The sequence below is a fragment of the Acanthaster planci genome, linkage group LG02 (genome assembly GCF_054643075.1).
Source record: "Acanthaster planci isolate LZ-2023a linkage group LG02, COTS_SCS, whole genome shotgun sequence".
NCBI lineage: Eukaryota > Metazoa > Echinodermata > Asteroidea > Valvatida > Acanthasteridae > Acanthaster > Acanthaster planci.
In genome coordinates this window covers 18,176,109-18,188,077 of record NC_141778.1, presented here as the reverse complement: position 1 = coordinate 18,188,077, position 11,969 = coordinate 18,176,109, and the positions used below count along the sequence as shown (strand labels likewise).

Genomic DNA, 11,969 nt, shown 5'->3' with positions numbered 1-11,969 from the left:
AAGGGACCCCAAGAGGTAAACTGGTTGCATCAACAGTAGAAGCATTTGTTTAATGGAGTTTACAAGAGCGCTTTAACTGGAGATCACAGCCTGCAGTGCACAAAAATGATCAGCGAAGCAGCTAACGGCAGTGATGCAGGTGGTCAAGGAACGGACGTGATTATCACACAAGCAGAGATAGTGATTTACGTGATATTTCTAGTGATCGAGTCAACTGTCTCTATTCTCGGCAGCGTTCTGGTCTGCGTGACCTTCACGTGTATTAAGACTCTGAATAGCAAGCCCACCAGTAAGCTCATTGTCAACTTGGCCGTAAGCGATGCGGCCATGGGAGTCCTTGTGTTACCCTTCACCGCTGCTACTGTGGTGAACCAGGCCTGGGTCTACGGGAACGTCGCGTGCCAGATCCAGGCGCTCATCAAGACCTTTCTGAGTCAGGTCCAGCGATCCACTATGCTGCTCATCGCGGTCGACCGCCTCCTCCGTATCAGGTTCCGCTACAGCTACGGCATGAGCCGGCCCAACGTCATGCTATGGCCCATCCTTGTCACCTGGCTGGTGAACCTGGTCCTGGCGGTGCCGCCGCTCTTAGGCTGGGGAAAATTCGAGTGGCTCCCCAACAAACCCTCCTGCACCATCAACTGGCTGGCCAACTTGTCCTACTCCATCGCCTTCCTGACGGTCTTCGGCTTCTCCATGCAGTTCGTCATCTCAGCCTGTTACGTGTTAATCTTCCTGAAGGTACGCGCCAGCAGGAGGCGCGTGCAGCAAACGGCCATGCTCAGCCTGCACGGCGAGCAGCCGTCGGCATCGACCACAGACCGGTCGTCTTCACCGGCGCCCGCCCGGCGAAATCCTGCCGCCAATCCCTTCATGTCCAAGGAAGAAATCGCTGTGGCCCGGACCATGATCATCCTCGTCACCCTGTCCACGGTACTCTCACTGCCGTACATCGTCTGTAATCTCATCTCCCTCATCTTGAACACTCAACTGTCCTACCGAAACGAGATCGCCGTTGTCATGACCGTGTACTTAAATAGCTGCTTGAATCCTGTGATATACGGAGTAACAAATTCTCGTTTCAGGCAAGGATTCCGGACTGTGGTTCGTTGCTCATGCCGGGGTGAACGTTAAATGTCCTGAATAAATATTTTTGGAGATACACATGACAATTTCCTGAACAGGTTAGTTTCAATTTGAAGATCAGCGATAAGCAATGTTTTGAGAGGTACCAACGTCTGGCAAAGAAACAGTGCAGTGTAAAATACCAATGATGAATCGAGACAAAAATGAGGTTTAAATAACTAGATAACTTTTAGGAAATTATTGAAGGTCTAGAAGAGAACCAACGTGCAGGAATGTTTTGCAATTTGGCATAAGAATATCAAAGTTCCAACTGGATATTGAAATTCTTGAATGAAATCTCCCGTTGTAACAAAGATTAACAATACACGTACATGTAAGTACTTGCTTATTCACAAGACTGGCAGCATACCGTTAAGGAAGCGTAGGGATTGCACATGCGTACACCGTTTTATTGGCATTATTGATTGCATAATACAAGAGACATCAATCACCTCTTCCATGATCAACCACGGAGCGATTATCACAGGTACATCCATTGAGATGAACTAAATCTTTAAACTAACCTGAGTGAAACTAGGGAATAGGAAATGACCGGAGCGACATGGATGGAACTTTGAATCACTTGGTTGAGACTAGGGTGCATCATGGGGGGATAAAAACACATTTATTCCTCCATGGGTGCATGAGTCAACGTGAGTACACAGATCAGGTGTACAGGTTAATCACTTCAACTCAAACCTATACAACACATTCTTCTGTCCAGATCATAACAAGTTGTACATTCTTGTATTGCACTTAGTGTCGCATGTGCAGTCGTTTCAGTACATTTTCTTCGATCAGTCAGGATCATTTGCTCGAGAGAAAATCAGCATTTCTCTGACGTGCGACAGAAAATAATACTTATAAGACAAGTACATGTAGATAAAACAAGGCGTATAAATTAGGATTTATACGTCCTTGGGATGTATGATATACTTAAGTGTTTAATACCATTTATAAAGTATTGTAATGGTATTTTGAAGTCCACATAGAAAAACAGTAAATAGTGTAACTTCAACATTTCACCTTTTCCCATGAAATAATGCACATAAGTCACGTCTTGTCAAATTTGTCTCAAACTAAAAATCTCCTTGAAGACCATCTTTATCATAACTGGGTGGGTAATGTCTTATTATAAAAGAATCCATTTCGTTTCAAAGTCGGAGAAAGAGGGCACCGTAAATTTTTCCACCGTCTGGTGGTTCCCTGCGCTGCATGGGCACCGCCCTCTATTGGCCATTATAAGGTAGTGTACTGTAATTGCAAGGTGCAGACAGCACATCCATACTTTCCAACTGGTGCTTAAATCAACTTATCAACTTCAGTGAAATGGCACCTGTAGTCTTCGTCACAACCTAAGCACATAAATTCGTTTTCAAGTTTGGTTTAATTAAAAAAGGACAAAATTTCTGTTGACTAGAATCCTGACGTGGTGCACTGCTTTGACATCCTCAATAATAACCAAGGTTTTCAAAAGTTGGATGCAACTCCCTTGTGTACAGAGTTTGAGCTCACACTCCACAAATAGAATTGACCTTGTACAACGCATGCTAGTTGTGCATGCAATACAAAACTGCACACACAAAGGTTTGCCCTCCTCATTTGGGAGCTGTGAATTTGCCCCAAACACCCTCTACAATTCATGCGGGCAGTACACAGAACGTCCCCCCCCTCAATACAGAATACCGTTAAATTAATAAAGTACTTCAATACATGTACAGAAAAAATGAAAGAACATATAATTGCCCTCCTTCCTTGCGATGACAAATACATACACAACCTCCCATCTTCCAAACAATCCTTGTCCCTTTTTTTATAACGTATTCTCACTGGATGAGTAAAATGTATCCGGTTCGTAAGTGTGACATCACTTCAGTTGAAACCACGCCTAATAATTCATGCATTGATCGCCGTTTACATGGAACCATGGAACCAGAAGTTAACGCGCAACTTCGGCGATTGCCCAATGAGAGCCTGCAAATCGTGGCACGTGGGCCTCTGTGATGAAGTCACTTTACGAACCGGATACTGAAAATAAATACAGACTTTAGTGAGAGTGCACATAGAAACGGTTGTATTTTTAATACTGGCATGTTAAGCAATATTCGTCTCCATTAACATCTGATTCTTCTCCATCAACATCTGCAGTATCTTGGAGACTTGGGCAAACTTAAGTCCACTTACACTCAGGTTGTTTTTCCCCTGCTTTTCCAATATTCAAGACACACGCTGCGGTATTTGGCATGTTAATTACCCTGCAGACAAGAGCTGTGACAACTCAAGCGAACGAGTCACACGTTTTGGCGACTTGATTTGACAAGAGTCCCAACTGAGACACTGCGAGCAAATGAGTTGACTTGAGCCACAAAATTCACTAACCCGCAATAACACTACTCAAAGTGGTTAACACGTTCATATATGTGAAGTTTGATAGCATACCGTTTGGTTAGATAGACTAATGCATATACTGGCCTTATTGGCAGAAAATACCTTGAGTAAGGATTCATGTCCAAACTGAAATGCCGAGAGGTATTAAAACCAGTCGGTCGGTAACGAGAACAAAGATCTTTTATGAGGATCTGAACTGCCAAAGAAATGCAACATTTTCTCAAACTTACAAATATAGAGTGTTCATTTATAACTTTTCCTTGGGAACATGTATGATTCAACATTTCTCTTGCAAATAATGTTAATATTTTTAATTTGTTGTCAACCTGGTCATTTTGTCACCTGAAGTCACCCAAGGGTGAAGTGACAGAATCAAGAGAGAACTTCCCATACCAGTTCAAATTGATCAATTTGGAATGTGCTGCTCCCAGCCTCCAAAAGTCATGCATAAGTACGGGTAACGTTTTGGCAGATCTCAAGAGAAGCACTTTCGTTAGATAGTTAGTAGATTTTCTCAAGAAAACACTGCCTTTGGAACGTGAATCCTTTCATCGTCTTCATTCACACGACAACTTCTGAAGTGAATCACAGTGGAGTTCACATCCCCATTCAGACCATCTCCACCAAAATGACTCATTAAGATGAGGTTTGCAGCAGTACCGAGCATCTCTCTTGAGCGAGTGGGGTTCAAAGCGCAGAATTGGCAAACACTGTGCTCTGTCCACTGTCAGGAGAATGCAGGGGAGCCAACTTTGAGGGGGGGCTTATATGAAATGAGCAGTTTCTAACATTGGAGTCCTAATGTGTGAAGCAAGGGAGCTGCTGGGGATGGGGGGGGGGAACCGTGCCAGTCCTGGGTGGAGGGCAGAGGGGGAAGGTGCCCAGTGGTATGGAAACTCCACAGGATGCGGGGGGGGGACTGGGTACATGTACGTCCTCCATTCTCCTGACGACAGAGCATGCTATCTTATTACTACATTCCCCATGCATTCAAAACCTTCAATTCATATGTAAATTGAAAATTGCATGTTTCGGAACTTTCCAAAAAGCAAGTCAAATTGCCTGTGTCCAAACATGCTGTTTTTGGTCGCTTCTGGGATTGACACACAATAATTTTCAAGGCAAGATAATCAGGTACATTTCCCTCGCCTACGAAGAGTTCTTCCCCGCTCTCTCTACACCACTGTTTGCCTTCCTCCCTTTCCATCATTGTCACATTGTTGAACGGATTCTCTGCCCACAGCCGGGGGCCGTCCCTCCCCGCTCATCTCCAGGACCTCTTGGCCGGCTGCTGGGAGACGTTCCTCCATACGAAGAAGCTTGGAGAGACTGGAGCTGCTGGGAGATGCGTTGTCTGTGTCATCCTCCGGAGAATCCTGGAAAGAGAAATGATAGGAAAACGTAACAAGACAAAAAATCATTTGTAAAGTTTGCGAGAGGTACATCTATTGTGAGTTGTGGGGTTCTGAAAAGAACTAGTTACATGTAACTCCAAGTTTTGATCGGTGTGCTCTTTTCATCTCCAGGAGAATGCCAGCCTCTGTGATGCCCGGAATGAGGTTGTAGAATCTAAAGTAGATGTTGACATTAGACTGGAGAAATAGGGATGCTTGGCGGATGCAAAATGCTGAGATGGTTATGCCAAACATCCCATTGATGTTATGTATAAATGCATTTATCTAAGACATGCGTATCTTACATGTTAGAAGGCTCAGTGGCTTAAGTCGAATCTGAGGAGATGCCATTCCTACTTGAGGTACAAGCATTTCGGCGAGTCGCAGCAACCTGCATTGACCTGCGTACAAGTGTTGTGCCACCGTTTTCTAAGGCTTCTAATTAATTTCAGTTGCTGGTGCAGTCTGTACATGTGTGACGAAAGCAACTTTGCAGGACCAAGGGCTCTGGCCATCTTCATACAGCGACACACACTTACATGTAACATAGATTCGGGTCTCCACTCTGTGCTAAACCTTCCCTTCCCTGGTAAACGGACATTAATGAATGGATCGGCACCAGGGAATGAAAATGCCAATTGCTTGACTATGCGGTTTAGCAATGAGTTAGTTTGGTATATCAAAAAAACATGGTCATTTGAAAACAAAGCACGGGTGAAAGTTAGTGTAAGACCACACTGACAGGGCAGCTCCCGTGAAGGTATTGCTAACCTTGGACACCCCTCATTTTGGGCATGTGCTGTTGGAATATCCTGTTTTGCTGTGCACATGAATTCATATCCAGCCCTGTCTTGTGCAGAATTGCAATCGTGCCTACATGTAAATAAGAAATCATGTTCTGAGAACAGAGGGTACGTGATGGCTCGGGACCCTTTACCGGGATGTTGGGCATAGGCATCTTGTGTAGCACCGGGCGGTGGGTGTGGTAGGTCCTAGTGACAGGTGGACTGTCAGGATGGGATTGGTCGATGGTCGTCATGGTAAGCTGCATCTGTTGGCTGTCCATGGCCTTACACGTATCACTGTCCAGTTCAGACAGGCAGCTGCTCTTCCGTCTACCATCTGTCAAAGGGAAGAATTTGCAAGAGAAAAATGAGATGAAAGATAGGAATTTTTCAATGGCATCTGTCCAATGACCTTGATCCACCTACATGTAGTGTACGTATGTATTGCAATACAGTACAATACTGTACACTACAAGGTACTGCAGAACAGCAATCATACATGTGTGACAATTTACAGCAAGTCAAGTCACCACAGAGAAAAACATATTCATTCTTTTTTAAGCCATTTTATGAGAGATATTTTATTTCTAAAATGTACAAAATAAAAAATAATTCTTTCTTCTAGAAACTAACACAGTCCCTACAGTTGTACCTTTGTATATAACAGCCAGGGGGGTTAAAAATTAAACACTTGCAAAATCTGTTGGGGCGAGTGCCTTGTTCCAATCCCACTTAACCATAGTTTCATTCCATTTAAACTTAACTGAAAGTGTAACCAATCAGGTTTTTGTCATGCTTTTGTTTTGTTTTTTCAAATTAACATATCAGAAATCAAGTAACACCTAAACCATCCATTTCTTCATATCTGTTAGCATAAGTACATGTCCAAGTAAGTTTTTACAAAGAGTGAGCAAATGATTATAAAAAAAATTCTATTTCCTGTATACGTCAACGTGCAGGTGCATGAACATGTGTGGAATGGAGCAAACTTTGCAACAAAGCATGCTCAAGGGTGGTCAGAGACCAGCCATTAGTTTAACTTTTTGGCTAGCCATATGCTGCCGGTGATATTTTGCATCTGTATTACGTTCTCTCCTCTGAGCCACAACTTGAGAGGAATGGCGCCTGTTATCTGCTAATGAAGTCCCCGTCTTTTCTGAGCCATCCGCAGCTTACAGCCTTAACACCTTGGAGTCTTCGGGGGAGAAAGTGGATACTTCTTAACCCCGGGCAAGCCAGGGCCAATTAAGGTTGCTGTTACATTGCTGAAGTGTTTTTTTTTTCCCGGAGATTTTAACAGTGCAGCACTCTGCTTCTGCGTCCTTCCATGCGAGGGAATTGCACAGGGGCACTGCGTCTTGTGGTTTTAATGGCCAGATCATCGGGGGAATACGCGCAGCAGGAGGTTGGCTAGCGTGCGATTTCACTTGCTGCATCAGTGGCAATTGGATTACAGCACATCCCCTAACAGAATTGTCTCCGACTCTCTGAATGTCAAATGCCTTCATGCATGTACTATATGAATGTTACTATGGAAATGATTGGTGTAGTTAATAACTTGCACACAGGAGGAAAAACATGGATGGCGCCTAAATAAGTAAATAAAACTCAAACAGTAAACATTGACAAATATTACAAAATGCCCTCCTAAAAAGCCAAAGAAATGAAAAATTCATTTTCAATTTGATAATCTTTTGGCAAGAATAATTTAAAGCACCTATCAGATTTTCAGTACAAGGGTAATTCCAGACATTAGGGGTCCATTTTGTTTGTTTCCCTGTTACATCTGACATATGATTTGGGAAGTTCAGAACACAGTTTCTAATTTCCAAGAGTGATGAATTAATGCAAATTATCTGTCAAACAAATAGTAATAGTCTGAAAACAATTCTGATGATATTTCCATGTCAAATAACAAAGGTCAGATGTAACAGAGACACAAAAATGTCACACTTTTGGACCCCTAATTTCTGGAATTACCCCTAAAAAAGAATGTTGATTTCTTTCTTGTTTTGATGTTTGTTCTTACATATGTACATGTTCTTACATGTACATCAGCCTGCTTTCCAGTCTTAGGACCATGCGCATTCTCATTCTCCCCCTAAATTTCAACGCCTGGTGTGAGCTTCACATTGAAAATGTGACTCATAAAATACGCCGTGCATACGGAGCAAGGTCAGAAACAGAAACACCGTGTGGTCTGATTCCGACACTGAAAATCCAATGTGTACTGCTGTCTGCCCAAATGTCAGCCTGGGTGACTGCAAGTGCACAATTTCAAAAAGCCATCACAAGGAACGTGTTTACACTTCATTAGAAGTCCGTTTACACTTATCAAATGAGAAATATAAAGGCACTATCAGGCTCAGTGACTTGTCAAGCGTTGTTTTGCTCCTAATAGGCTGAGCTCAGCAAACATGCACGTACATGTATGTTTGAATTAATTTAATTGAATCAATTTATCATTTGAGCGTGGCAGACACGGGGAAACAGTGTCTTGTTTTCAAGTTCTGAGAGGGCAAATAAACTTCTAAGGTCCGAAAAACGTCCATTCTGCATTGTGCCATGTACACTGTAAGCAATGTCATTATGGCACATGACCAGTGAGTCATCAATTACTTGAAGTGTTCTAAGGGAGCTGGGTATTATGGACAAGAAATGTGTGCCATGAGAAGCAACTCTACAATATGCTATGTACCGGTACTTGAGGGCTGGACAAATGTGCACATACATGTGCATGTAAGCAATTTATCCTGATTTGGCGAATGAAACATTGTACTTCTCACTGAATCTGGGCAAAATCTAGTTCAGGGTTACCTCTTGTAATTACATGTTACTCTGATTTCACTGAATGCTGACAAGTCAAACACTGGCACACATTAAAAAATCTTAATCCATCCTTATTTTCAACAAACACGTACTCCTCATCTGAAACTCTTTTGAATACTCTTAAGCTGAAAGTTGCATGCAAAATATACACTTCAACAGACATTCATCTGAACCAACCACAAAAGTGAGCTCTGAAAAATTGCACACAGAAAACAACGAGATGATCCCACTTCCAGCATTGCCATGGAGTGGCGGGGGACTAAATCTAGGCTCCTTATGCATGTTTGAGATGCAATTTGGTAGAATGGGGTTAATGAAAATATTGACCACACAGCTCAATCCAGTCTGGATGCAGAAGAAATCCAATTATGACACAGGTTTTTTTTCCTCACCCTGCTCGGAATGATAGCCAGCTGGTTTGCCGATATCTGTCATTGACACCACCTGCAAATTATTGGCTCCTGGGCTGTTTTTCTGTACATATTAGCTCAGTATCGCCCGAAGGGAACAGAAGGCTAACCCCTCCCAGTGACTCCAAATTTGATTTGTTATTAATTTTCTTAATGACCTAGGAGGGACGTGCGCTACCGCAATGGAGAATTATCAAACCCAGAGAGAGAATGAAACCATGACATTTTGGAGTCGCTTTTGAGCTGGACTGTAGTATCAAATTGGGAAACAGACACCCAGACCATAAACAGTCTATAAAGTGGATAGAGTTGGGATGTGTTCACGGTTTACCAATCAACCTGACTTTCTTACACAAGCACGGCGTGCCAATGGACAAATGACACTTCTTTCTTATGTTTAGTCCCAGGATGGTGATTAAACTGTGAAGTGCAAGCCTCTACAGTCTGTCACCTTGTAATGGCACTGTGATCACTGATAATCAATATTCTCTTTTATGATGCAGAACTGGACAATGCAGAAATTTTGACGACAAAAACACCTACAAAGAACGGAATGTACAACAAAAGCACTGAACACATTTTGTAAGAACTCTTCCCAAATCTTCCTCTACTATGACATGTCCCACTACAGGGTGCCATGTCTAATCCTGACATCCATGTCCGATCCTGACATTGGCAGCAGTCATGTCCCCTTTTCCTTTCTTCTATTGCAACGCCTGTCCAGCTCAAGTGGTTTAACACCCCTACTGGCTTGCTGCTGCCATCCATGGTCTGACAGTAAGTCAGGCGTTGCTGTCTAGGTCAAATTCCTCCTCCAGGAATATGACGGTGACATTCCTTTGTACTTCAACATTCAACAGGCAAATAAAGTCCTACCCTCGAACACTAAATATCTGAACGCTACCTTCTCTGGAAGTTCTGCAAATTCCTCAAAACCCTCCAGATGGATTTGGAAACCCCGACAGATAAAATCTAAAATGTGTAGTACAAGTACAAAATTATCACTGTCTGGCCACTGACTTCAATTTTTATGTTCAAGAAATAATGTGAGGCTGTGATGTGCATGTACCAGCATAAGCACATGTACCTGAACTCGGCATCTTCCAGCAGATCAGTTATGTACATGTACATTTATGCCTGCCGTGATTTACATGCATGATCCACAAGGCTGGACTTCCAATAAACAAGCCATCAGCTACAGCACAGCACAGTTACAAATCAATTTTTTTCTTAACATGTTTTAATGCACTTGTCCCCACATACATGTTCATATACTTGAGTACTGTCCTGACCCTTTCCAGAAAAGAATGGAATCAAAGACATGAAAAGACAGGAAACCAATCACTCTCCACATATTGAGCCGAAGAGACTACATGAACCATATACATATACACGTGTATATACAATGTACATCATTTATGTGCGCAACTAATCCTTTGTTGATAGGCATTAAAAATGGATTCTCTCGTTAATATTCCAAAGACACTTTGCACTCGGTCAGGTACACCTACAGGCACAGGTGATCTGAACCAACAGAAATCATGCCTTTACAACAAACAATAACAATTAAAAAAAAGAACTGTATTGGAGAGGGCAAAACTTCATGTAGGTACAATGTACATTCAAGCATCCTGCATTCACGGAATGGCCCCATTAAGTCTAAATGTTTCATATATTGTTAAATTAGTCAGAAAACTGAAGTGTATGACTGTAAACACTGTGGAATTGCATATGTAGTCAAGGTTGTGTTCATCAAGCGCAGTCCACAAGGCAACAAAATCCAATGTTGAATTCTGTTGCAGGTTGTTGCAATTGGGGTTTATCATTTAGCATTTTAGCATAGCATTTAGTGAGGTGCCTATGGAAAAAGGGTTGGATATGGGTTTATGAAGTTTCAAAGTAACTATGTTTTTAAAAATTTATGCAACATGCACGTGTATCTGAGAAAAAGGAACTGAATTTACTCCCAAGCTCCCTTTACTCATAATGAGCTTTAAAGAAAGAGTTGGCCCCGTGCTTTGGCTCCAGAGCTTCAAGGAAGGGCGTGAAAGAAATGAAACCCAAGCCGGGCTTGGCAGGACTGCCTGCCCATGTAGCCTCTGGGACATGGAGGGATAGTAGAGTATTATTGTGCCAGAATCTTCCCTTGGGGGAGGGGGAAGAGGCCACCTTCTTACTCTGGGGAAAAATCTTGATTACGCACATGCCCTACCATCCTAATGACTTTCTTCAGGTTGCCAAATTTGTGGGAGGTGGATTTTTGCCAGGAACCGCATGCCTAATGAAGAACAGGGGGACTCTTTCCAGATTTTTTTTTTGAGGACTGAAATACATGTAAGTACATGTAGGTCTACATGTAGCTCCATTGAAAATAGTGTAAAATCAACCAAGTTTGGAGCCCCATGGCAGGCAACTGAAGTCGCTGAGGCCTCTCAAACAAAAACAATGTGTTATTTGGTCCTTCAGATTTCATTTGATTTTCAGTTTTTAGTACTGTAGGTTAACTAATGAATTTTTTAATTATCCGCCAAAAACAAACTCAACCCCAAAAAGTCACTGTTCCCAAGTCTTCTCAGCAGCCATTTTTCAAATGACATCCCTCACCTTCCTCGGGCTCTTCTGACAAATTTTCAATCATATTTTTGTCTGCTTTGCCACCAGATGAGTGCCCCTGAATCTACAGATGATCCTGGGCCATACTGGCACAATCCCACCATTTGCTTGACCCCTCTTTTCGAAAGAATCTGTTGGGGTACTTTTCATGCGCCTTCGCCTGGCGTAGAATTTTACTTGAATTGGGACACTGCACCCCTAATGGTTTGGCCCAACTGCTTGCACTCACCCGTGCGATGACTGCCCAATTAGAGCCACAAACCACAGCATGCTCATGCGCAGTGGACCAACCACGTGATTGCAATGCAGAGCTTTTGCGTAGCCAAATCTCACTCCCAAAAAATAAACAAAAGTTTGAAAATAAAGAATGAAGAACAAAAAATAAAAACAGACACCAATACGATTTTTGTTTTTACAAAATTGTA

At 42.6% G+C, this 11,969-nt stretch overlaps 2 protein-coding genes across 7 annotated transcripts in view; one reads left to right on the top strand and one right to left on the bottom strand.

Moving 5' to 3' along the window:
* The first annotated feature begins 105 nt into the window (after positions 1 to 105).
* On the top strand, positions 106 to 1,134 carry LOC110983788 (alpha-1B adrenergic receptor-like). Its single transcript, XM_022243351.1, has one exon. It carries the CDS (start codon positions 106 to 108, stop codon positions 1,132 to 1,134), a length of 1,029 nt encoding a protein of 342 aa, XP_022099043.1.
* A 363-nt stretch (positions 1,135 to 1,497) lies between these two features.
* LOC110983767 (major facilitator superfamily domain-containing protein 6-like) overlaps positions 1,498 to 11,969 on the bottom strand; it is a 29,329-nt gene continuing 18,857 nt past the window's right edge. For all 6 annotated transcript variants that reach the window (XM_087130285.1, XM_087130288.1, XM_087130300.1 and 3 more), the window contains 2 exons: positions 5,845 to 6,029; positions 1,498 to 4,889 (listed from right to left, as the gene is read on the bottom strand). In XM_087130285.1, coding sequence (XP_086986411.1) covers positions 4,689 to 4,889; positions 5,845 to 6,029 — 386 coding nt within the window. In that variant the 3' untranslated portion in view covers positions 1,498 to 4,688. The remainder of the gene's footprint in view (positions 4,890 to 5,844; positions 6,030 to 11,969) is intronic.